General features: G+C 54.7%; 2 protein-coding genes across 6 annotated transcripts; both read right to left on the reverse strand.

Annotated features, from left to right (window-relative positions):
- Window positions 1-658: 658 nt before the first annotated feature.
- LOC132333687 (uncharacterized) lies at window positions 659-9,122 on the reverse strand. The gene is made up of 10 exons (XM_059859015.1): window positions 7,193-9,122; window positions 5,229-5,570; window positions 3,754-4,023; window positions 3,164-3,280; window positions 2,859-2,960; window positions 2,299-2,421; window positions 2,024-2,116; window positions 1,676-1,768; window positions 1,345-1,417; window positions 659-814 (listed from the first exon to the last, which is right to left on the reverse strand). The coding sequence occupies exons 1-10, from the start codon at window positions 7,488-7,490 to the stop codon at window positions 766-768; spliced, it is 1,560 nt and encodes a 519-aa protein (XP_059714998.1). The 5' UTR covers window positions 7,491-9,122; the 3' UTR covers window positions 659-765.
- Window positions 9,123-9,268: 146 nt separating this feature from the next.
- On the reverse strand, window positions 9,269-19,995 carry TMLHE (trimethyllysine hydroxylase, epsilon). 5 transcript variants are annotated; one of them, XM_059859018.1, is made up of 9 exons: window positions 19,856-19,993; window positions 19,314-19,445; window positions 16,160-16,332; window positions 15,364-15,540; window positions 14,410-14,689; window positions 13,224-13,343; window positions 12,656-12,892; window positions 11,806-11,944; window positions 9,269-10,927 (listed from the first exon to the last, which is right to left on the reverse strand). In XM_059859018.1, the coding sequence occupies exons 2-9, from the start codon at window positions 19,328-19,330 to the stop codon at window positions 10,796-10,798; spliced, it is 1,275 nt and encodes a 424-aa protein (XP_059715001.1). In that variant the 5' UTR covers window positions 19,331-19,445; window positions 19,856-19,993; the 3' UTR covers window positions 9,269-10,795. The 5 variants fall into 5 exon arrangements, with proteins under 5 accessions (XP_059715001.1, XP_059715000.1, XP_059715003.1 ...); XM_059859017.1 differs by lacking the exon at window positions 19,856-19,993 and adding an exon at window positions 16,643-16,772 and having other exon boundaries at window positions 15,364-15,565; window positions 19,314-19,440; XM_059859020.1 differs by lacking the exon at window positions 19,314-19,445 and having other exon boundaries at window positions 19,856-19,991.
- Window positions 19,996-24,928: the final 4,933 nt, after the last annotated feature.

Below are 24,928 nucleotides of genomic sequence, written 5' to 3' on the forward strand. Positions count from 1 at the left end.
TTTTTAACCTGGCCCTGTTCCGAGTTGTGGGAGCCTGGCAGTGGCCCAGGCAGTGCCTGGGGAGGAGCTGCCTTCCAAGGAGCTGGGTCAGGGCTGCCCCAGGGGGGCTTTTCAGGGAGGTTGGGGGTTCATCTGGGGGCCTTTGGGTGCAGGGCTGTGCTCAGCAGCTCTTTGTGGTTGGGAAAGGCTCCTTTGGGCTGCAGGAAACACCTCAGTGCTTTGTGACAGCCAGGACAAACAGCCCCTGGCACAGGCTGAGTACGATTTACAGAGTAAACAAATCCCAGAGTGTGTCAGACACCCTGGGATGGACCTGAGGAAGTGCTGTTGACAGCATCCACCTCCTCCCTGGTTTTTGTGCCTTCATGTCCTTCCTCCACCTTTACTACTGGTAAAGCCAGAATCTATTTCAGGTTACTACAGGGTTACTCCCATATTTCATGCTATTCCCAGGTATATCTTAGACAAATAGCTCTAAGTTGTTGTAAACATTAAATGAAGATAAACCAGTGAGAGACTTCTGCAGCTGCTGCTGCTGTAGGGGCTTCACTACTTCAGGCTTTGGTTTTCTGCAGAAAGAAGGGGAAAAATGTGCATTTGGCCTCCCCTGGGTCTGATTTATTATTAAAAAAGGCAGAATCAGGTTAATTTTGTGGACATTTATTATGAAGATCACAGAGGAACCAAACCTGAGACTCCTGAACCCACTAAACCTGGGGGAAGGCTTGGGCTGGCCCAGCCAAGTGAGAGACACCCACATGGATCTCAGCAGGGAGTGGTGTCCTTGGTGCGTGGCTGAGACATTTCGAAGGACCTGGAAGGAAGAGGAGGGGGGACATGCTGAGCATCAAAATTGTTCCCTGGGAGGATGGGCAAGCCCTGGCAGAGGGTGCCCAGAGCAGCTGTGGCTGCCCCAGGATGCCTGGCAGTGCCCAAGGCCAGGCTGGACACTGGGGCTTGGAGCAGCCTGGGACAGTGGAAGGTGACCCTGCCCATGGCAGGGGTGGCACTGGATAATCTTAGAATTCCCTTTCCACCTAAACCATTCTGTTAATCCATGAATCCAGGAGGAATGAAGGTTTAAAAACTTCAGGTTGAGACCATAAGGGGGAGTTTTGAGTGGGCTCTCAAGTGCTTTGTTGGATGGGGACCCCACCAGAGCTTTCCCTTAATCCCAGCAAGAACCTAGGGGCTGGAGGGCAGTGCTGGCTGGATCTTTCTTGGGATCTGTGTCTTAAACTAAAACACAGGACCAAATTCCATATGCTGCTTCTTTTGCTTCAAGATGTGCAAATTCATGTGGAAAATAGGAATTTATGTGGAAAATAGGAACAAAGGACCTACCTGGCTTTGTCCACCCAACAGACATCACGGTCCTTGCTCCAGCCCTGAGCCATGCGATATCCAAAAGACAAATCTGTCCCCAGATCAGGAGAAGGTGTTAGAGGCACCAAGGATGGGGTGTTGTATTTGGGATACAGTTCTTGGAGTATTGCACTTGGGATACAGTCCCTGGGGCTTCCCAGGGGAGGGAAACAGTCAGTGGGAACCATTAAACATGGGGGCTTCACACAAGCCGAATAAACCACTTCTAAACAATTCCTGTGGCTGCTGGGTGGTGAGGGGGACACCGAGGGTTGGGAGGGGCTGGAGGAGGAAGGAGGAGCAGACTTACAGCAGAGGCCAATGACGAGGAGTGGGAGGGCTGACACGGCTGCTGCGCTGCACACCAGGATGGTCATGTCCAGAAACTTGGCGCATCCTTCTTCTACCGCCGGAGAGAACAGCAGGGGCAGTGAAAGGAGGAAGGCAAGTTGCCACCATGAAAGCATAAACACATAAAAAATGGAAAATAAAATTAGTGGACAATGTTGGAACTGGATTTTGCTCCTGCCGAGATTTCACTTCCCTGAATCTCCTGGTTTGTTGGGTTTGTTTTTGGAGGCCTAGCAGCCGAATTGAAGGGATGTGGGGATTACATGAGCTGTGCTCTTGGGGTGGTCCCTGGAGGATCTCTGCTCACCATGGCGGTGGTAGATGCTCTTGATGAGGAAGGTGCTGCTCAGCACCACGGCCACCACGGCCCCCGGCGCGGCGTAGCCCATGGTGCGCTGTGCTGTAGCGGTGCACAAGAAAAAGAGATGTGAATGTGGAGTGCCTAGAGGTGTGGGTGCAGGGCTGGCCTCACCCAGCCTGAGTCACTACAGGAGTTCTCATTTTAAAATGTTAGGGATGATGTTTTGGGCAGAATAACCTCCCTGTGGACCAGTTTGGTCCATCCTTGGTGGGGCCGCTCACCCTTTTTGCTCTTCAGATGGCTGAAATCTGTAGGCTGGAAAATCACAGTGGTGGCAACCAGGAAGGTCACCACGGTGAGGTAGCTGAGGGTGATCTCGGGCAGTATGACAGCCGCAGAAGGGCCTGAAAGACAATGGGACAAGGCAGAGACCTCGATGTTCCATTGCCCATCCCCTTCAACACCTGGCCACTCTGTATTACATCCCTTCTCCACCCTCCTCTGACTTCCAGCCTTTCCTTGCAGCCTCTCCATTCTCTGATCATTTTACTGTCCTGCTGGGACCCATCCTGGGAAAGGGCTCTGGGAAAAGGGGAATAACTGTATTAATTGTCCTGGGGGGGGGGTGTGTAATGCAGGTGGTCCAGGCTCCCTCAGACCTGGAGATCACACATGGAGATCACAAATGGATCATGTATTGCTCTGAATGGGTCTGTCCCCCACATTCCATGGCATGACTCCCCTGTCCCTCCCTGCCTTCCTCCCTGGGCCCCACTGGACTCTGCATCTCCCATGGGGTCTGTCCCCCCTCCCTCCAAGCCTCCCCCCAGCCCCCTCTGACCTTCCTCCCACATCCAGAGGATGCCAGCGGTGCCATCCAGGATGCAGGCAATGCACACCAGCCCACAGATGTAGGAGCTGAGCCACCTCCAGAGCTCCCCCCCTAAAAACCCAGAGCAGAGTGGGGGTGACTGCTGTGACCCACGGGAATCCCGTGCCAGCTGTCACCCCTTTCCTCAGGGTGGGGTGCAGCCCATCCCCACCCAGATGCTGTAGGATATCTCAGGATCTGGGGGTTCCCAGAGCAAAGCTCTTTGCTCTCCCCCACCAGACAAGGGAAATGAGGTCCTACTCTCCCCAGCTCACTTATCCTGAGCTTTTCGGACTGGCAGACGGGAATAATTAATCCCCACGCTGAGACAACAGCAAAGACCACAGCGACCACCGCAATCCTCAGGGTGTGCTTCAAGCGACGGGAGAGACCTGGAAAAAAGCGACCCCGAGGGGCCAGGAGATGGGACAACAGCACGACCAGCCCCCTGGCTCTCGTGGCCACAGGGATCCTCCATCACCAGGACAGATTCCATTTATTTGCCAACTGGTGGCCACATAAACTCCATGCAATGTCCAGCCTGGGGTGGGTGCTCCCCACAGGCTTCCCAGCCACCCTCCTGCTCATGTCCTGCTCAGCATGACCTTGGCCAAGGGCCATCCTTTTGGACCTGCCCCAAGAGGGAACGGCCAATCTCCTGCCAAGGACTATGCCCCAGTGGGATCGGAGGCCAGGAAATGCTGCTCGTCATCCCAAGATGGGCAGCTCCTGGCAGCAGCATGTGGACACCCTCTCCTGGGGAGGGCAGCCAGACTGCAGGGGATGGAGGCTGAGGGATTGGATGGAACCTCTGAGACATCCCCAGGGAAGGGTGGAGGGCAGGAGGGGCAGTGGGAGGTGAGACCTTCAATGGTGACCTCCAGGGAGGTTTCTTGCCAGCTGATCCCGTTGCTGGCATTGCAGGAATAGGAGCCGCAGTCTGACTTATTGGCTGGCCTCAGGTACAGAACACTGTGGCTGCTGGACAGCTGGGAAACTCTGCCTGGGAGAAGGGGCTGCCCATCCTTCTTCCAGGTGATGGTGTCCACTCTGCCCTCTGCCACCTCACAGATAACCTGGCCAGTGGCCCGAGCCAGGAGACTGCTGGTCCGGAGCTGAGGGCGGGACACAGGCTCTGCAAAGGGAACAGAGACCCCAGCACTACTCTCAGACACAGAATCACAAAATAGTTTGGGTTGGAAGGGACCTTAAAGCTCATCTCATTCCACCCCCTACCATGGGCAGGGAGACCTTCCACTATCCCAGGTTGTTCTAAGCCCTGTCCAGCCTGGCCTTGGACACTTCCAGGGATCCAGGGGCAGCCACAGCTTCTGTGGGAATCTTTGCCAGTGAATGTGACCCAGAGCATCCCTGATGGGCCCTTGGGCTGCAATTGCCACCACAGCATCAGCCACAGCATGGTCACAGGTGCCTTTCCCTTGGGAAGGCCATCCTGCTGCTGTGCTTTCCAGAACTGCTTTTTTTCCCAGTTGAATCACTGCTTTAATGGATGTGGGTAAGTATGGAGCACTTTGAAATGCATCAGGAAATGAGAAAATAGCAGAGAAGGCAGCAGATCCCACTCGGATTGTGTGTGGTTGGAAGGAGAGGTGGGTGGTGAAGGGCTGCGGTGGCATTATGGCCATGGTGTAATTTGTGAGATAAGCAGAGCAAATGAAGGGAATTGCTGGCAGCAGTGCTGAGGAGGGACTTGTGGGCTGTTTCAAGTGCCCCTTCTCTCAGTGGTGGCAGCTGGCTCCCACAGAGGGCAAACGGGATGGTCTGGCCTTGAGGGGTGGTGGCTTCTCCAGAAACCTCAGCTCCAGTGGCTGTGCTAGGTGTCCCCTGGCAAAGTGCTGGGGGGAGGGACCCTGCAGGTGGCAGAGTCACAGCAACCCACCAGTCCCTCTGTTATCCCTCTGCTTCCTCCACCACCCCCCCAGTTCCTCCATCCTCGCACCGGTCCCTGCATGAGCCCCATCACCCCACTAGTCCCTCCATTATCCTATCAGTCCCTCCATCCCTACATTGAAATGTGGGAAACAAGGGATGGAATTGCCTTTCCAGGATGGAACTTGTCCCTCTGTCCCAGCCAGGCCCCTGGAAGGTCTCACTGGGCAGCACTTCCAGATTTGTTCCCCTAGGACAGGTTGGGAGCCTCTTTGCAAGATCTCTTGGTGCCATCTCCACACATGACAGGTGCAAACAAGCTCTGGACTGGCCCATCAGCCTTTGCTCAAATCCCCTCTCCAACCCCTTTGCCCTGGCTCTTGGTCCATGTACAGACAGATTCTGCTTGGATCCATCACCCTGCTCCTCCCTCCCACACCCTCCACTCACGGAGCACATCCAGCTGGATTTCCAGGCTCTTCCTGTCTCCTGTGTTGACAGTCACTCTGTAGGTGCCACTGTCACTTTCCTGGACATCCTCCAGCAGCAGAGATCCATTGGATGGATGGAAAACGGCTCGTCCTGCGTAGGGAGCGTGGATGGCTGGGGCGTGGGCCCCCACTCTGTGCTGCAGGATGGGCTGGGGGCCGGTGCCATTGAGGAACTCCCAGCACACGGAATTGCTGTGGGTGACATTATCCGGCCCAGGGAGCAGCACCGAGGATCCCACAGCAGTGGCTCTGTGGACAGCTCCCGTTGCTCCCAGAGCTGGAGGGAATGACACCAGCAGCCCTGGAGGGAGGAGAGGGGCTGGGAACAACTGCTCTGGGGAAAAGTGTCTCTGCCCATGACAGAGAAGTGGAATGAGCTTCTCCTACCTGAGTTTTTTTTGTACTGACCTAATTTCCATGTCTCATTCCCAATTCAGAGAACCCTGGAAAGGTTTGGGTTGGAAGGGAGCTCAAAGCCTGTCTCATTCCAGCTCTGCCATCCGCAGGGACATCTTCCACTAGGCTAGGCTGCTCCAAGCCCTGTTCAACCCACCTTTGAACACTTCCATGAATGGGACAGCCACAAAATTCCTGGAACTGTTTGGGGCTGAAGGTGTCCATGTGCCCCCCACAGTGCAGGATTTCTGCCCAAAATTTCTGGGCTTGTCACAACTTGGGCTCTGGCAGGTCCTCAAGGACTTAAGGAGGAACTGCTGTGGGAAGGTCACAGCTGCCAGACTCCCATCCCCAGAAAAGAGGATTCCAGGAGAGAGGAGAGGGAGGGGGAGGCTCCCCAGCCCCTGTGGCTCCAGAGCTGGGCAGAGGCCAGGGATCCTCACAGGCTATGTTTGCTCTCAGCCCTGTCTCAGTTCTTGCCCCGATAAGCACCTGTTCACCTGCATTCCCACTGCACCTGCCAGGCAAACTGCCCTCGAAACTCCTGCTGCTCCCACTGGGGATTGTGCAGCACAGGTGGGAGGGAAAATAAGTGTGACAATCCAGGTAAAGTTAAGTTCATCAAGTGATTTTAATTTTTCACTCTTATAACTTTGAAAGGCAGCTGTTTTCATGCCCTCCTGACCCCCAAACTGTAGATGTGGAAGAAGAAAATACAATTTAATGATTAAAAATTCTTATTCTCTGAAAAATTTCCTTTTTCTGCTGAGAAAACACTATTTACAGAGAGAAGAACAATGAGCTGAAGGAAAGAGGAAAACACTCCATCTTTTGCAGCTGCAATGGTCAAAACTCATCCTACAGACACTGAGAGCTCACTGACATCATCCCAAAATCCCAAAATCAAGCTGTAGTGTAATGGGCTTCCTTTCTATTTTAGATGCTCGTCCTGAAAATCTTTGTGCATTTGGATCCAGCACAGGTTGTGCAGAGCAGGTGTGGCTGCCCCATTCCTGGAAGTGTTCAAGGCCAGGTTGGACGGGACTTGGAGCAACCTGGAGATGGAATGGGAGGAACTTCAAGGTCCTTTTCAACCCAAACCCTCCTGTTATTCCATGGTTTGTGTTTCAATGCAGGCAGTGACTATTTAAAAGAGCACAGTGAAATTGCTCATGCGAGTTTAACAGGAATAAAATTTGTGGTTTTAAAACCATCAAATATTTTTACATAACTATTTTTAACACAAACACAAATATTAACATATATACCGATATTTCTGTGTGAGTACATCTATCAGCCCCACTATAAATCTGGCTGCAGCAGGCTTTTATCCCCGGAGCTGTGCGTGGCTCTTCCACTATCCCTCTCCTTGGGCAAACACGCCTTTGCCTTCCAGGTTAAACCTTTTACCCACCTAAAACGCCTGGCCCAGAGCTCCCCACGCTCAGCTCCAAAGGGCTTTGGAAGAGGTGAGGAGCCCCGGGCAGGCCCCAGCTCCCAGCCCAGCCCAGCCCGGGGACCCCTTACCTGCGAGGAGCACCCAGGTGGTGCCCAGCAGCTCCGCGGGACGGCACAGCAGCATCTGCCAAGGGAAAACAGCCCCAGATAGCCCCGGTTTCAGAAATCCCCTCACAATTGCGCGCTGTGCTGAGAGCAGCAGGTGAGGCGGTACCGTGGTTTTGCAGCCCTGGGATGGATTCCCGGTGCCGCTGGTGTTCCCAGCCTGTTTTCCTGCCGATTCCCCTCCCAGACTCTTCCCGGGAGTGGCAGCAGCGGCAGCTCCCGCTCCTGTCCCCGCTCTCCCGGGGGAAAAGGAGCTGCCCATGGCTCCGCGCTGGGATCCATCGGCGGCTGCCGGGGGGCTCTGCCGGCACAGGGCAGGGGGTCACACAGGAATGGAAATTACAGGGGGCATCCCAGGTCATTTTCATGCCTCGAGGCCAGAAGATCCATGCCTATCCCTTTCCCACAGCTCAATCCTCTCCCAGAGCCTGCAGCAGAGTTGGAACTCGCCCCCAGCCCGGTTCTGAGGGGAGCAGGGGTTCTGTCTGGCTCTGAAACACCTGTGAGCAGCTTTTTCCTCCACCCCTTGAGGTGTGCTGGGATCATCTACATCCCACAGGCTTTCTGCAAAGGGAATTTCAGTTTACAGGAGGGATACTCCTGGGATCAGGACCCCGGGACCTCATTTTGTTACATCTATCTCAAAATAATGGAATTCCAGACCAGTTTGGGTTGGGAGGGACCTTAAAACCCACCCCGTTCTACCCTCCAGCCATAGGAAGAGATCCCTTCTACTGGACCAGATTGCTCCAAGCCCCAAATGAGGAGGGAAAAATGGAAACACTTTTCAGCTGGGCTGGAAGCAGCATCCCCCGGTTTTGTTCGAATCTTGGGAGGGTCCGGATGCTCTTGGTGGCACCAGAGGCAACCAAGGGGGATGCACTGAAAGCTGCACCTGCACAATCCTGAGAGCTGGGAGTGAGCAGAGGGCTCTGCAGTGCACTGGGGGGAAGTGGGAAGCTCTTGGAGGTACTGGAGGGAAAATGTGGCCGGCAGGTGAAGAGGGAGGGTTTGGCTTCACTGCAGGGCTGAGGACTCTGGGGAGCCCCAAGAGATGGACGAGAAGCTGAACTGCAGAGCCAAGAGGAAAGGAAGGCGTTCCAAGGGAGGAATTGGGGTCCCTGTGGGACAAGCCAGCAAACAGGGATGGGGAGAGTGGAGCCAGCTGAAACCAGCTGGGTGTGCGGGAGGGACACACTCGGGCTGAGGGACAGCGGGCAATCGGGACCCACCCGGGGCCCTGGAACGTGCAGATGAGGAGGATCCCGGGATACAGCAACACCCTCCAGCCTCTCTCCGGGCCCCATCAGCTGCGCTGGCCTCACCTGCCTTCAGACCAGCCCCAGGGTCCTGCAGGCACCCGCAGGTCCCCCAGACCGAGGTCTCCAATTCTCTCACGTCATTCCCGCCCTCTGCTCCACCCTTTGGTACGACGGGCACCACATCCCACAGCTCCTAAAAAAAGTTCACAGCCGCAGAGGCGCTGAACAGCAATTCCTGGGCTTCTCCAGAAGGATGGAGAGAGAGAGCAGCGGCACGAACTTCACCGGCACCTCAGCAGCCCCGAGCCCGCCCGGGATGGGACTCGTGGGTTTTTGAAACACGAATTTCTGGCATCTTGTGCCATCGTGTGGCCAGCGAAAGGCCCGCTCAGCGGCACGGTATGCGGGAAGGCGGCAAGGGGGTGCGGGATGCCGTGGCTGGCTCAGCCCAGCCCGAGGGTCCCGCTCGCCCAGGACGGGAACATTCAGCGCGCGCTCGGCCGCGCTGTCCCCGCCGCTGGAGGAGGGCGACTTCCAGCTGGGAATGCTCAGACACTGCAAGCAGAACCTTTTTTTCTTTCCTTGGCTGTGGGAGTGGCTTTGTCCCCTTCCAGAACCGGAGGTGGAAGAGGAGGGATCCTCCTCCTTTTGCTGGGCTCACTCCAGAAGGAGTCTTCCCCACAGAGAGCACCTGGCCACACCACTGCCACCTCTCACCTTTGCCCCAGAAGCCCGGCAACACTTTTTGATGGTAAATATCCTTTCTGTGGGCAAACTATTCCCATTTTGTACAATCTTTTATTAATATCATTGTGACTATTGCGATTTCTTCAGTAAATTGTGACTCCAACTCAGAACCTCTCCTAGTGTTTTTCTTCCACTATGGAAAGGAGTTGGCTGGAGGGGGCTTAATTTTCCTGCTGAGTTTTAAAATTGGCTCCTACCAGGATTCAAGGCTGCCATTGGAGCTTCACGTGACAGAGGGCAGCTCCCCTGGCACCACCTGCCCAGCCTGGGCTCAGAAATCCCTTTGAGCCCTGCTGACTCCCAGGAGCTCACTGGGGATGGGAAGCACTGGGGAGGGAACGCTGGGACTGGGAGCATCAGGGAGCTCAGCCCACAGCAAGAGCAGATTTCAGGACTGTCTTGGCACCACGATCTCTACATTCAGTGTTTGGATTAAACAAGAGCAGCAAGTTCAGCACCTGTGCACCTGCACTGTCCCTGCCCTGAGGACACAGAGCACCGCACACAGCACAGCCAGGGGTGAAGGGGCCCAGCCCTGCTTTAAGGTCTGGTCAGAGCAGAAGGAACACCCCAAAAGATATGGCACAATGAAAAATGTCTAACGGCAGGATTTGCTTTTGTTCCTTACCCTGTGGCACTTCAGCATGCCAGATCCCAGCTCCCAGGAGCTGACAGGCACCTCTGAGTTACATTCAGAGGAGAATTTTGGGAAAAAATGCACCCAAAGAGTGAGTTTCATGCACCGAAGAGTATGATGATGACCTAACACCAATTCCTTAAGAAAGGATGGAAGAGGAGGCACGGTGGGAAGTTTGTTGGAAGTCTTGGGACTGCTGAGCGTTGCCCTCAACACAAGTGCAGTGCAACAGGCAGAGGTAACAGCAGCATGGCAGTCCTGGAAGTCAAGGAAAAGTGGGAATTCCATCCCTCATCTAACATTGTCATCTCTGCTTCACAACATGCAGATCTTGGTGCTTCCCTTTTCCTTCTCTAACCTAAACCTTCTCAGAAAGGCTCAAAGTACACCGGGATCTCTCCAGGCCCTCTCTCAGGCAGCTTGGCTGCTTGATCAGTGATAAGAGACAAGATCCCAGAGATTTCCATTCTGCTCTGCTAAAAGTCCCCTAAAACCAGCAGCTGGAAAAAAAGGCCAAAGAGGGAATCCTGAAGGCACTTGCTTGGAGGAGCACTTACTGTGGTGGGATTAACCATGACTGAGCCACCCTGGCTGGGAGAATGGACAGCAAGAGCTGCCTGTGCTCAAAGGCAGAGTGTGGTCCCAAAATATGGTACCACAACCTTTGGTTTCCACCTGCCCCCTCACCTGAGCAGGCCCTGGGAGCTGCTTAGAGAGGGTGGAGGTGCCTGAGGTATTGCAGTGTCCTTGCCGTGGTGAGGCACAGGCACATAGGGCCTGGAGCACCTGGGGAGGCACCAGCCCACCTGGCCTGGTGTGGAGTGGGGCTGGGGGCTCCTGCCTCTCCTGGCAGTGCAACTGGGAGGGTCCTGCCTCTCCCAGAGGTGGGACTGGGGGCTGCCTGGCTCTCTGGAGGGTGGGCTAGGCCTGCAGCCCCAGCAGGCGGGCAGTGTTCAGCACATCATCTCTCGTCAGGTAACACCCACAGAGCTGCCGGTACCCGGTAAATGCCTCCCGGCCGTGCAGGACGCGCCAGTTATCCACAAACAGGACCTGCAGGAAAGGGAAAAGGTCATCAGGAGGACAGCAACCACAGCAGGCAGAGCCAGGAGCCTCTGGCAGGGCAGGTCCTGGGGATCCCTGGACACTGGAAGAGCAAGTAAGGGTGTATCACAGTGGGCACGAGCCTCCTGTTCCACACTAGCACAGGTGAGGCTACAGCCAGCTGTTCCACAGGATCCAGCACAGCTCTTTCAACAGAGCTGTTTATGGAGCCAGCCCAGAAACACATTCTGGGGTTTCTTTGCCTTTCTACTGGAGAGGAAATAGTTCATCAGCAATTGACAGTGGCCAGCTTATCACTGAATCCCAGAATGCTTGGATTGGAAGGAACCTTAAAGCCCATCTTGTTCCACCCTCTGCCATGGGCAGGGACACCTTCCACTATCACAGGTTGCTCCAAGCCCCACGGAACCTGGATTTGGACACTTCCAGGGATGGGACAGCCCCAACCACCTGCCTCTGTGGTGTCACTTACCCATATAAGGACTCAAACATAACCTCAGAACTGTAATTTCTTCTGGAAGAAGTGAAAGCCTGAACATTAAGTGTTCTGACCTCTTTTCTCCTGAGGATTCTCATTTCAGTGGCTGGAAACTGGGATTAACTTTCCCCTGAGGCAGAGCTTGAACTAAACATCTCTGCCTCACCTGGGAGCTCATACTGCTTTAGGACAGCAGAAAAACACACATGCAGAAACCACTACTGTTAACACTGGAACATCCAGAATGAGGAAAACTGCTGGATATGGCAGTGCCCAGACACTGGCACACCCACAGAGCATCCTGCCTTTCTCCCTGTGCCAAACCCACGGGATTCAGCTCCCAGTCCCACCCTGGACCAGTCCTAGAGGATGCAGCTCCAGGTCCCACCTTGCCTGGCTTCAGCTTGACCCAGAGCTCGTTGTCAGGCCGGCGCAGCTCGGCAGTGAGGGCGCGGTGCGCGTGGTACCAGCGGCGCACCACGTCATGGGGCACCGTGTTGATCACGGCACGGTCGTAGTTGTTGTACCTGCAGGTAGAGCAGAGACAAGAGACTGCCCAACACGGCTCCAGGTGCCTCCAAGAGAAGCTGAGGAGCCTGTGGGATTAGTGGGCATTTAACGGATGCTGCAGAGGTGACCAAAGAGGTTGTGCTGCCAGCACAGGACTTTGGGAACACAGCACTGAGGGCAAGAGGACTTTATTATCAAGTGTACACTTGTTCTTCCTGGTTTTCCATGGAAGGACATGGCAAGACTGAGGGTTGCTTAGAATAAAAGTGCAAAGCAGTGCTGGACAAACTCTAGAACTAAGGCCAACCAGAGTTTCAAAAATCAGCCCAAGTTCCCTTTGGAAGGGATCACTCTGCACTCTCCCTGTTCCCTATGTGCCAGGATAGTTTCTAGAGGCTTCTCCAGAGAAGGGCTGAATTTTTCTGCATCTCACATAGAATGAGATGAGATGAGATGAGATGAGATGAGATGAGATGAGATGAGATGAGATGAGATGAGATGAAAGCTTGGAGCTGAAGGGAGAATACTAGCAGTAAAAAAATCTAAGTTCAGCACTGAAACCCATCTTTGCATTAGCAGTGCTGATGCTTCCTCTAAAGCAGGAGGAACACAGGGTGTTCATGTGGTTTCATCCCTGCTCAAAGACACACTGGTTTTCAGTCCAAGGAATGTTCTGGAAAACCATCACCACAATGCCCTCTCCTCCCCACAGGCCTCCTGGCCATTACCTGATAAGGTAAAGCTCATTGTTCCAGGGGTAGACGTTGAGCACCGGCCCCACTCCAATCATGTGGTTGTGGCAGCCACCCACGTTCTCCACGTACTCGTGTTTAAGGGGCACCTTGGCCAGCAGCTCAAAGTGCTCCGGGGCCTGGTGCAGCACCCGCTCGGCCGCGTGGAACCCGTCCACCAGCAGCGTCCGCCCTCCTGTGCCCTCGTGCTTCAGGCAGTGGAACACCTGGATGCTGCACGGAGACAGAATCTGAGAGGAATGACCTTGGCTGCCTATCCCCTGGGCACAAAGTGCTCCCCAAGGACCCAACCATCCCTGCTGCTTCTCCAGACTCAATCCCACATGTTTTGCTAGGTGAGGAGGCAGCAAACTGCCAGTGCTGCATCCCAAACCTAGTGACACAAGTCTGGGGACTTCAGGAGCTGCAGGATGAAGGCTGTGTCACCCAAAATCCAAACCCAAAGAGGCTGTGGCTGCCCCATCCCTGGAAGCATCCAAGGACAGGCTGGGTGGGGCTTTGAGCAACCTGGGATAGTGGAAGGTGTCCCTGCAGCAGCACGTACCCACAGGGCTCCTGGAAGTAGGTGGTGTCCGTGTGCCGGTCCAGGGCCAGCTTGGTGTAGGCTGTGTCTCCCCGGGAGAAGTCAGAGGTGAAGTACCACATCCTGCCATATATGGTCTCCCTGAAAAAGAGATGGGCATTTATCACAGGTCAGAGTCTGGTAAGGCACATCCTCCCCTACATTTGAGTTATTCCCCTCTGTCCCATGCACCGAGTCATGAAAGCAGAACAGCTTCACAAAATTCAGATTGTCAGGAGTGGTGCTTCTAATCCCTCTTTTGGTTTTCAGCTTCTCTCTTTCGTCCCCAAAAGACTGATGGTGATGAGTCTTCCCCTCCACAACCACTAATGTTTCCATACCAACCATCATCCCCAGTCATGGAAGTGACACAAGGAGTTGCCTAAGTGCAGCCAGCCCTTACTTGTATCCACACAGGGTTGCCCAATAATTCCATTTCTTCTTCCCAGTATCCTGTTTTCACTACCTCCCCCCTCCAACACGCACAGGAGGGAAGGGACACCAGGCAAGGCCAAACAGCACCCAGGGTCTACAGGGGAAGGGTGCCTGGAGACAAAAGCTGGCTGGATATTCCCTGACGCCCCTTGTTTCCATCTGGAGTCACTGTTCATTAACAGGAATCCCTCCTTTTCCAATGGCCCCAGGCAAATCAAACTGTTTCTACAGCTTGGATAAAGCCCCGAGCTCATCCCCTGGCATACCATGCTGGCTGTGCTTTACACAAGCCCAGCACCAACACTTCTCACTGTTTTTCTCCAGCAAGAGCTCCAACTGGTCTTTGATCTCCCTGGCTCCCAGGGCCAGGCTGCCCTCATGACCCCTCAAGTCATAACAGGAAATGTCTCTCCTTGCAAAGCCCTGCTCTTCCCAGCCAGCCACTTCCTTCAGTCCCTCCTCTCTGCACAGTCCCACTGTCACAAAAGTCATGGGATGCTCTAGGGGCAGCTCAATGACTGAGTGATTCACAGCTCTTCCATAAAGGAGGGTGGATCCCACAGTAGGATCCTCCATCCCAGGTCCAAGGGAGCAGCCAGAGCATTTGTCTGCAAACCAGGTCATGCCACACAAAACACAGGACAAGGAGGCAGCAGCTTTCCAAACAGAAAGAAAACAAGTTTATCCTTCCCAAAAGAAAACAAATTTATCCTTCCCAGGACAGCCCAGATACCTGATTATGCTGATCCTCTTTGCCAAGATTTCTGTGTCGTCTTTGGTGGGAGTGACATTCTCCACAAAAGCAATCCCATACAACAAGAAGTTCTGCAGGAATTCCTTCAGACCCTCGTCTGTCTCCAGGAAGCTCCGGCAGTCGATGGAGGGGACCTGGGCTTGCTGGTAGATCTCAGCATTCCAGAGGATTCGGGGGTGCATGACCTGCTGCTTCTGCCCCTCGTAGCTGTTCCTTGCCAGCCACTCCAGCCCGTACCGTGTCACGTGTCCATCTGGCCCTGGCACAGGGACAAGGGCAGAGTCACCGAAATCCCACTGGCCAGCCCGACATTGTGGCACCTGTCAGCCCAGGACAAGCCTCACCCTTGTCACCTGTCTGGGGATGGGTCCTTTGCACCCTGCTCCACCTGAAATATGACCTGAAAGGCCACGAGTCCTAAAGGTGTTGTCATTGCTGCCACAACTCCAAATTCAGGGCAGCTGCTACAACCCTCTCCAAATTCCCAGTCAACTGTTGCATCTGCAGTGGTTTTGGCTTTTATTGACAGGCCTCCAAGGACAATCAAAGCTCTGAAGTCAAGCCCTCAAACAAAAGTAAGCCCCACCAAAAGGAAGAAAGCAGCTGGGAAAGTGAGGAAAAAGGACAGAGAACGGGCATGGTGAGCAGGGCTGACAGCTGCTCACACAGAACAGGGAAGGAAAAGAGAAGCAACCATGTCATGCCCCATCTGTTCACCACCTGCAATGCTGGGGGACTTTGACCAACCCAGACACTGCATACACACAAGAAGGGCTGGGGCAGGAAAACCACACCACTCTGATGCAGAGGTGTGTTTACAGTGAGAGCAGTGTTTAAAACCTGCTCACGTCTCAGTGTCTTCCCAGACAGGCAGATCTGGGGGTAATGCTGTCCATCAGCAGGCACAGGAGGGCACAGGCGTTCAGGACTCACAGGTGAGGAAGAGCGTGGTCTCGTCCACCCGCACAGCCTGGGGCTGGATGGCCAGGTCCACGCTGGCCGTGTCCAGGCTGCGCTGGTTGGTCTTGGCGTTGTAGCAGGAGGCGGAGCGGCAGTGGTCCCGCAGCCACACGAAGTCCAGGCGCATCACGGTGCTGCCGTACCTCAGCTCTGCCAGGGATGGGAGCAGAGGAGGCTTTGGGGCAACAGGGAGGACAAACAAAGCCAAGAATTGAAGCCCAGAGCCCACACCTTATCATCCCAATTACAGGGGATGCAGTAGTACCCCTTGGCATAAATTGTCACAAGAAGAAGACCTGGCAGAGGATCTTATCAAGGCCTGGCTCCTTTGCTTTGGAGCCACTGTGTAAAATGCCGAGCAATTCCCTTTGCTTGCAAGTGACTCGGAGTACTGAGATTTCACTGGCCTCAGCTGCCAGCTCTGGGGCAGCAGAGATGGGCATACACCAGAGCTGAGGGGGGCTGTGCCAGGGAGAGCCTGAGCATGGTACAGAAAATGGTGCCCGACAGGGCACGGCTCAGACAGTTTTTGTTCAGGAATCCCTGGATTTGATTACTTATTTAGCAGTGCCTCACTTATCATAGAAAACAAGGCTGCTCCATCCTGCCTTTAGGAATTGCAGCAGGGAACATGAAACGGCCCCCAGTGTGCATTCCTCTGATGCAGGTTATTTCAGAAAGAAAACACACATCATTCCAGGGAACAAGGGTGGAATCCCTGCCTGCTGTCCCCAGGCAGAGCAGGAGCACCCTCACCCAGCACACCTACCGAGATGGTCTCGGTGCAGCTGCCAGGCACAGTGGGGGGACACTGGGACTGTGTGGTGGCAGCGAGCAGGGACAGCCAGGACGGGCCCAGGGCCCCGGGGCAGCCACGGCCAGCGATGTCCGGTGCTCCCACGCCGCCACCGGAGCAGCCACGCCAGCCTCTGGCACCACATCCTGGCAGTCAGGAGAGAGAGGACAAGGTGACTTGGATGTGATACTCTGTCCTAAACCCCATCTGGACACAGCCCTGAGGAGACACAAAGGACATACTGGGATCCTGTGAGGGTGGGCAGGCCCTGGCACAGGGTGCCCAGAGAAGCTGTGGCTGCCCCTGGATCCCTGGAAGTGTCCAAGGCCAAGTTGGATATTAAGGCTTGGAGCCACCTGGGCTTGTGGAAGGTGTCCCTGCCCATGGCAGGGGGTGGAATGGGATGAACTTTAAGGTCTCTTCCAACCCAAGCCATTCCATGATTCTGTGATTTACCAGGCAAAGCCAATCCAGGAGAGACAGTTGTGTTCAACACTCTTGGGCAAAACAGTGGCAAAGCCTCATCTCTGAAGGTCTTGTCCCCCCTCCAGCATTCCCAGTTTGAATTCACCATTCCTGGATGGAACTGCAGCAACCGGAGAAGCAAATTGACCTTGGTTAGGTAAGCAATAACAGAGGAATCTGGTAATTAGGTCAGTTCTAGAAAAAGCAGGCAAAACAATGAGGAGGAGGAAGATCTCTGCTGCTGGTGAAGGACACAGCTGGCATGGAGGAGAAACCACTGTGATTAATTTTAGGATAGAGGTTAGAAGGCGATTTCTCCAAGGGAAATTTGTAACAACTCTACAGTGCAAAGAGCAAGGGAAAAACCTGACAAGTTTTAAGAGATGATGCCTCAGTCTAAATGCCTGTCATGTTTATGAATTTCTGAGGGCCAGGTCTAAACCCAGCAGGATTTTAACAGCACTCTGAAGTGCACTGAAATGTGGTCTCTCTGGATAAGACACAGGCTCAGAAAGCCTTTCTTATCCTAGATGTCTGATTTTCCTTCGTTTTCTTATCTGGAGAGTCCAGGCACTGGAGCTCTGTCTGTCCAAGCTGCTTCTGCTCTGCAGAGACCTCAAAAGCTGCTGATAACAACCAAATCCACAGAGGTGCCACATTCCCAGCAGCAACTTGTTAAGCAGGGATAAAAGAATGCAGACATCCCTAGGGAGAAAAAGTGGGAATGTTTTTGAAGAGAAGGTTTGAGATGAAGGCACACTGACACACTTCAGCCACAGAGCCCTTTCCATGAGAAATTTTCCCAACATCCAACCTAAATCTCCCCTGGCACAGCTTGAGGGTGTTTCCTCTTGTCCTATCCCTAGTTCTCTGGGAGAAGAGAGCAAACCCCCTGGTTCCAGCCTCCTTTTTCAAGATATCCAGTTCCTGTTCCTGCTGCCCAGCTTTGAAAATCTGCTATAGGAAGAGGAATGAGCCCCACGTGACAGACAAATCTCATAACCAAGAGAAGAAAACCTACAGCTACAAAACCCAGGAGCTGCCCCTGATTTTTATCAGCTTTAAAATCTTAAAGAAATTATTTAAATCCCTGAACCAACAACTCACAAAGCTTATTGGAGACAGGGAAAGTCTGTCCAGTGGCTTTTGGATCCACTATCCCAGTGAGGGGTAGAAAACAGAAGGAATCTTGCTTGCACATACACACAGGACCCAAAATGCCAGGAAAAGGCTCACCCACAAATCCACCAGCACATGGCCTGTGCCTGGGGCAGCTCCAGCCTTAGTTTGATCTTCCCACACATATTCTTTTATCTCCTCCTCTCCCAGTATCAAAACTGAGAAGGAAATTAACACAGGTAATGGGAAGTGACCCAGATAATTAAACCTAATCAGGGAGATCTCATGTTGCTCTTCCTGGAAGAAAACACCACAGGCAGCCCAGTGAGAGCCTTAAATTCAATCTCTCCAAGAGATACTAAAACTAAGAGGCATTAAACCTCCAAAAAATCTGTATGATTAGGGAGGATTTATAATTTTTGTTGTTTCATCAGAGCTAACAGCTGGATGAGCTACATGAACAGCAAACTCTCTTCCTGCACCTCCTGCTACCTCACCTTTATGCTTTATGTGGTCCAGACACCTGGGCAGCAGTGAAATGAGAGAATTCCAAACAAAATTTCCCTCAGAATTCAAAAAGAAAGGGCAGGAGGGAGCAGACATTAAATACTCAGTGCATAAACACACATGGTGGGTGACACAGGACCTACAGGGTGAAGGAGAGAACAATGCCAGAGGGAAGAACAGAAACCTCAAATCTATTGTGGTTTGAGGAATTCCCATCAGTCTTTGGAGAGAAAGGACAGGAGATGCTGTGGAAGGAGCATAAAGGAAGGCTCTGTTTCACAGGGGTTAACCCTAACCCTAACACTGCAGTTTGTTTCACAAGAAACATTTCAAGGAAACGAATCTGGGCTTAATCTCTCTGAGGAAAAGCCACAGGCCCCATTCTGGGCAAAGGAAACAGTGAAAAAATGAGTGATCAAATAGTTTCAGCAATGGGAACACCTAAGAAAGGAGAAACCCCACAAACCTGGAGGCTTTCACCAACTTTTAGCCAAACCCTCCAGGGCATGGGATGACCCTGCTGCCCTCCCTGCCCTGCTCCAGCCCTTCCAGCCTGTTTGTCCAGCTCCTATGAAAAAAAAAAAAAAAAAGGTATTTTCTATGAAAAACACCTTAAACATTCAGCTGCTCACACTCGCTCAGTTTTTACTTCTGGAAGCACCTGGCTGGAACCAAGGTTTCTGTTCCATATGGAACAGGGAGCTGTAAGAAGCACAACAGTCCAAAGTCAGGGAAAGGAATTTGGCTTTTGATCCTCTGGGATCCTTTAACCTGACAGTTCTCTCTGCAGTGAAGGAACACCAAGAAAAAGAGGAATTCTGCAAAGGTTGCAGAAAAGCTGCCCTGAGGACTCTGCCGGAGCCAGAGGAGCCAAGAGCACAAGCCCAGGTGACAAACCAGATCCCCCAGGATGGCAACACCTCTTGGACAGGACACAGGCAGAGTTTTACAGCCTGAGCTGACTCAGTTAATTACAATTAATTACCACAGAGATAAAAAGCAGACTGGTTGTTCCCCGCTGAGCTCCTGCACTCACCCTGCAGACAACTCCATCAGATCTCAGCTGTCAGATTCCTCTTCCAGCCCTTCCCCACATGGGATTTCAATGAAATTAAAGAGCTAATAAAGACATCCCAGGCACTGCTAGCTTCACAGCTACTTCATTTTCCTGGAAGCAAAGGGAATTATCTGCTCACCCCATGTTTCACACTGACCACCTGACAGCAGGCCCCATTCCCAGAACCTTATTCCAGCCTCCCTTTTGCATTTCTCCCAAGCAAAGCCTTTCCAGGCCACACAGCTCAACAGAAACAAGTTCCAATTCTGTTTTTTTCCAGCAAAGCAGCCAGCCCTGATGGTAGAGCCCCCCCAGAGGAGCTACTCCAATAAACTCCTATTTCTAAATCACTCCATGCTCTGGGTCTTGCCCGGGCAAAGAGGAGCCAGGCAGCTCATCTGGGCAAGGTGGGGTTGTGTTTTTCCAGGGAATGACGGAAAACAGCTCTGCCCACGAGCTGCAGCCTTTCATTCCCTTTCGCTGGGACCATAATTCCCGCGTGAGCCCGGGCCTGGCATTACCTGGGACCCTGGAGCGCCGGGCGGAGCTGCGGAATGATGGAGCGAGGCTTCGGCCGGGCTCGGGATGCCGAAAGGAAGGCGGAGGGTCTCAGCCGGAGGGAATTCCGCAGGGTCAGCGCTGCTGCTCCGGGCTCTTCGCCGGTCCTTCCCTCCCCTCTGCCTCCCTGTGCCCACCAGGCCGAAAACGCCCCTCTGAGCTTTCCCACATCGGCCGCTGCTGCCCGAGGGAACCGGCGTATCGGTGACCCTGGAAAGAGGAAAAAAAACAAGGAAAAAAGCTACGTTGCAAACGGGTCCCTCTCCGAGGGGGCCCAAGCGCAGCCCCCGAGCCCCGCGGGCAGGACGAGCCCCGCTCCGAGCTCGGGGGGCTGGGGGGAACCTCGACCCACCTCGGCGGCTCCCCGGTTCCTCGGAGCGGCGTTGCCGGGCCCCAGAGCCCGCAGGCGGCGGCGGGGCCGGGTCGGGAGCGGGGCCGGGGCCGCCTCAGGCCGCCCCGGGGCGGGGCCGCCGCCGCCATAGAGAGAGGCGGGGCAGAGCGTCCGCGAGCCGGGGCCGGCGGCGACCGGGACAGGACGGGAACAGGACGGAGCCGCCCCGGGAGACGCCGCGCCTCCGGCGGCCGCTCCTGTCCGGGAGGCCGCAGGACGGCACGGAGCTCGGGGAAGGGGATGGAGCGCGGTGCACGCCCCACGGGGACCCGCGGGTGCCGCCAGCCTGCGGACAGCGCCGGCCGTGACGGGCTCGGGCACGAAGCGGTGCTGCAGAGTGCTGCCCCCTGGCGGGCAGGCGGCCACATGGACAGCGAGAGGAGCGGCGGTGCCCTGTCGCTGTCCCTGTCCCTGTCCCCGTCACTGTCCCTGTCCCTGCCACTGCCTTGCTCCATCCCTGTCCCCGTCCCCTGTCCCCGTCCCCTGTCCCTGTCCCTGTCCCTGTCCCTGTCCCTGTCCCTGTCCCTGCTCCCATCCCTGTCTTTTCCCTATCCTTGCCTACCCCTTCCCCGTCACTGTCCTCCCTTCTCCTGTCCCTGTCCCCGTCCTTCCCCGCTGCAGCTGATGCGGTGCCGGGGATACGCACTCCACCTTTTGGGTTACAAAGCGCTGATTTTCACCAGACCGGCGCACTGGCGTGCGCGCCGGGCAGGCGGCGGGTCCCCGCTGGAGGGCTGCCTTGGCCCGGCGGTGGCGACCGCCGCCCCTCGGCCCCCTTCCACCACCCCCGGCCCCGCAGCACGCCCGAGCCTGTCCTCCCGCCGCCTCTCTGGAGGGCGTCCCCAGCCGGGAGGCTGCCCCGGAGCAGCGCAGGGAGGGCCCGCCGGGACCCTCGGGACAGTGGCTCCGGTCCCTGGAGCTCCGCGTTGCTCTGCAGCACGAAGCACCCGCAGGGACTGAGTTGGTGGATCAGAAAAAGCTCCAGTGGGAGCGGCAGGTGGCACTGGAGAGAATAGATGACACGCGGTGACACAGGAGCACTGGGAGTGTTACCTGAGGATTAGGATGAACCTGTCAGACACAGACAATTCCAGAATGGTTTGGGTTGGAAGAAACCCTAAAGCTCATCCCGTTCCACCTCCCTGCCATGGGCAGAGACACCTTCCACTATCCCAGGTTCCTCCAAGCCCCGTCCAAACTGGCCTGGAACAGGGGACATCCTAGGGACATTCTAGGGACATCCTGCTCTGTGCTTAAACGTGCTGGTGCCTCTCTGGACTGGGAATGGGGCAGCATGAGGTCTCAGCGGCGCCTCCCGGGTACCTGGGCAAACAAACCGCCCCAGCGAAGCACTGGGAGATACTCCCCAGTGCTGTGCCGGCATTTCCATGCCTGTTTTTTCAAGACCCATGTGTTCTGATTCTTTCCAGTTTCCCTGCCGTGGGTGTGTGGACAGAGGAGTCGCTCGCTGTCGGTGTCCTGACAGCGAGGGGACGCGCTGGTGCCACCGCAGATTCCTGATTTCTGAGTGTTTTTCAGGAAAGGGGTGGGGGCGGCGCCTGGAACAGGCAGAGGAGCTGTCGGGGATCTGCTGCTTCCCAAAACCTCGGTGCAGCTCCCGCGGGAGATAAACAAGTTAGTCACTGGGTGAGCTCACGGCAAAGGCATCCCGGCCTCCATGAGAATTTGTCACAGGCCCTTCCCGGGGTGCGATCGTGTCCCGGTACCGGCTCCCGGGAGGAGGCAGCGGATGCGATGAGCAGCCTCGTGCTCCTCGTGCTCGGGCAGTGCCTGTCGCCTGTCCCTCGGTCCTTCCTGGCAGGAAGCCCGGGCCCTTCTCCCTCCGTGCCCGGGCACAGCCCCTCGGACCAGCAGGGACTCATCGGGTGCCTGCGGGATCCAGGCGTGTTCCCGATGGAAGTGATGGATGCGAGCAAACAGGATCAAACCGTGCCTGAGCTGAAGGGCTGGGCTGGGAGCTCTGGGGGCTCTGGGGAGGGGAGATCCCCCTTCCCTGGTGTCCCACTAGCTGCCTTTGGGATGGGCAGTGCAGCAGCACTGGCGTGGCCTTTGGGTAAGCTCATGGGGTTGTTTCTCCTTGGGTGTGGAGCATGGTGGTCTCCGGAGTTCACTGGGATTTGTGGTCCCTCCTGTGCCCCACAGGGTCCCGTGGGACAGGGACAGGCAGTGCCGGGGCCCTCTTGGAGGAGGCCCATGTGCCCCCTAGGAGCCCAGAACTCTGGGATGCACCTGCTGTTTGGCCTCAGCACATAGGAACGTGTGTGCTGGGAAAAAAAGTGCCTGGGAACTTTCTGGGGATTTCCCAGGGAGAGCTGGGCTCTAGGAATTTTCTGCCCTCCCCCTTGTCCCCTCCTTCCTCACTCACACACTGCTCCCGGGGTCACAAATGGCTTTAAAAAAAGCAACAGCCCACACAATGCTCTTCCCGTCTCCAGCGGGTGCTGGTGACGAGATCCCGCATCCGGCAGGGGATACGGAATTAGCCCTCTGCCTGGGAAAGGCCCTGCCAGGCCCTGCCAGCTGGTCCTACACCAAGGGGCTCCTGTGGCCACGCGCTGAGGAAAAACACTCTGGATCCTACAGGTGCATCCTCCCTTGGCCCCGTTCTGTGGAGTCATGCAAGAAATCTGTCCCCCTTCCCCACCCCGGGATTTCTTGGAGGTGGCCTTGGTGGTGCTGATGTCAAGCAGAGCTTTGGATGACGTGCAGGGCACACAGAAGTTTCTCTCTACATGTGGGGGATGTTTCTGGACAAGGTTAGGACAGGGAATTCGTGTTTTCCAGGAAATCTTGTGGCAATTTCCATGAAAGCAGCAGGAACCAAGGGTGGCTGAGCCAAGGAGATGTTCCTGGAAATGGTTTGTAGGGCAAAGGCTCTGAAAAATATCGCTGTGGGTGCCGGAGCAGTTTAATGAATGACCCACCTCACCCCTGCCCAACATGAATGATCCAGCAAAACCCAGCCCAACCAATCCAGTGGAAGCCAACACAAATGGCCCAAACCAACATGAAAGACCCAACACAATGTGAATGTCCAATGTAATCCAACATGAAAAACCCACCTCAATCTAACCTGACAGGAATGACCCAACCTAACTGACCCAACACAACCCAAAATGAATGACCTACCCAGCACAATCCCATGCAAAAGATCAATGTCACCCAGCATGAATGACCCACCTTGACCTAACACAACCCAACATGGTGGTGCACGGACTGGAGCTCCAGGTGGCTGGTCCTGACCTACCTTTGCTGTTGGAATGAAAGAGAAGGCAGTGGTCCACTGTTGAGGTGGCAGTTGGTATTCGTTGCTCTTCCAGTTTCAGGAGTCCTACTGCAGATAGGGACTTTCTGAATTGGTCATATCTTCAGAGCAGCAAGAGATTTTATTGTTTAATATTGTTCATTTCTTTTTGTGCTGGTGAATGCTTTGCCTGTTAAATAAACAGTTTTTTTCCACTTTTCTCCAAGGAAATATTTTCCCAAACCAGCTGGGGGAGGGGCTGCTTGAATCTGCTTTCTATGGGAACCCCTTTGGAAGTTTTCTCCAAAATTTGTCCTAAAGCAGGACAGCCATCAAGAAGAGCAAAGTCAAGGGACCTGCCCGAGAGATCCAGTTCCTGGGAGTAAAGTGGCAAGATGGACGGGCGTCAGATTCCCCCTGAGGTCATCAACAAGATCACCGCGATGTCTCCACCAATGAGCAGGAAGGAGACACAAGCTTTCCTGGGTGCCATAGACTTTTGGATAATACACATTCCCGAGTACAGTCAGACTGTGAGCCCTCTCTACCTGGTCACCCACAAGAAGAACAAGTTCCACTGGGGCCCTGAGCAGCAACAAGCCTTTGCCCAGATCAAACCAGAGGTCACTCATGCAGTTGCCCTCGGCCCAGTCAGGACAGGACCAGAGGTGAAGAATGTCCTCTACTCTGCAGCCGGGAACAATGGCTTGTCCTGGAGCCTTTGGCAGAAGGTGCCTGGGGAGACTCGAGGCCGACCACTGGGATTCTGGAACTGAAGTTACAGAGGGTCCAAAGCCAACTACACTCCCACAGAGAAAGAGAGATTTCTTAATCTTGGCTGCCTGTGAAGGAGTCCAAGCCGCCTCAGAGGTGATTGGCAAGGAAGCACAACTCCTCCTGGCACTCCGACTACCAGTGCTGGGGTGGATGTTCAAAGGAAAGGCTCCCACCACCCACCACGCCACTGATGCTACATGGAGCAAATGGATTGCCCTCATCATGCAGCGTGCCCTGAAACCTGAATCATCCTGGGATTTTGGAAATAATTACAAACTGGCCGGAAGGTGAAGACTTTGGTCTCGCTGATGAAGAGGAGCAGGAACAAGTGACGAGGGCTGAAGAAGCTCCACCATACAACCAACTGTCAGCAGAGGAAACACACTATGTTCTTTTCACTGATGGATCATGTCGCATTATAAGAATGAACCGGAAGTGGAAAGCAGCTGTATGGAGCCCCACACGACAGGTCACTCAAGCTATTGAAAGAGAAGGTGGATCGAGCCAACTTGCTGAACTCAAAACTGTTCAGCTGGCCCTGGACATTGCTGAGAGAGAGAAATGGCCAAAGCTCTGCCTTTATACTGATTTGTGGATGGTAGC

This window comes from Haemorhous mexicanus, chromosome 14 (genome assembly GCF_027477595.1).
Source record: "Haemorhous mexicanus isolate bHaeMex1 chromosome 14, bHaeMex1.pri, whole genome shotgun sequence".
Classification (NCBI taxonomy): domain Eukaryota; kingdom Metazoa; phylum Chordata; class Aves; order Passeriformes; family Fringillidae; genus Haemorhous; species Haemorhous mexicanus.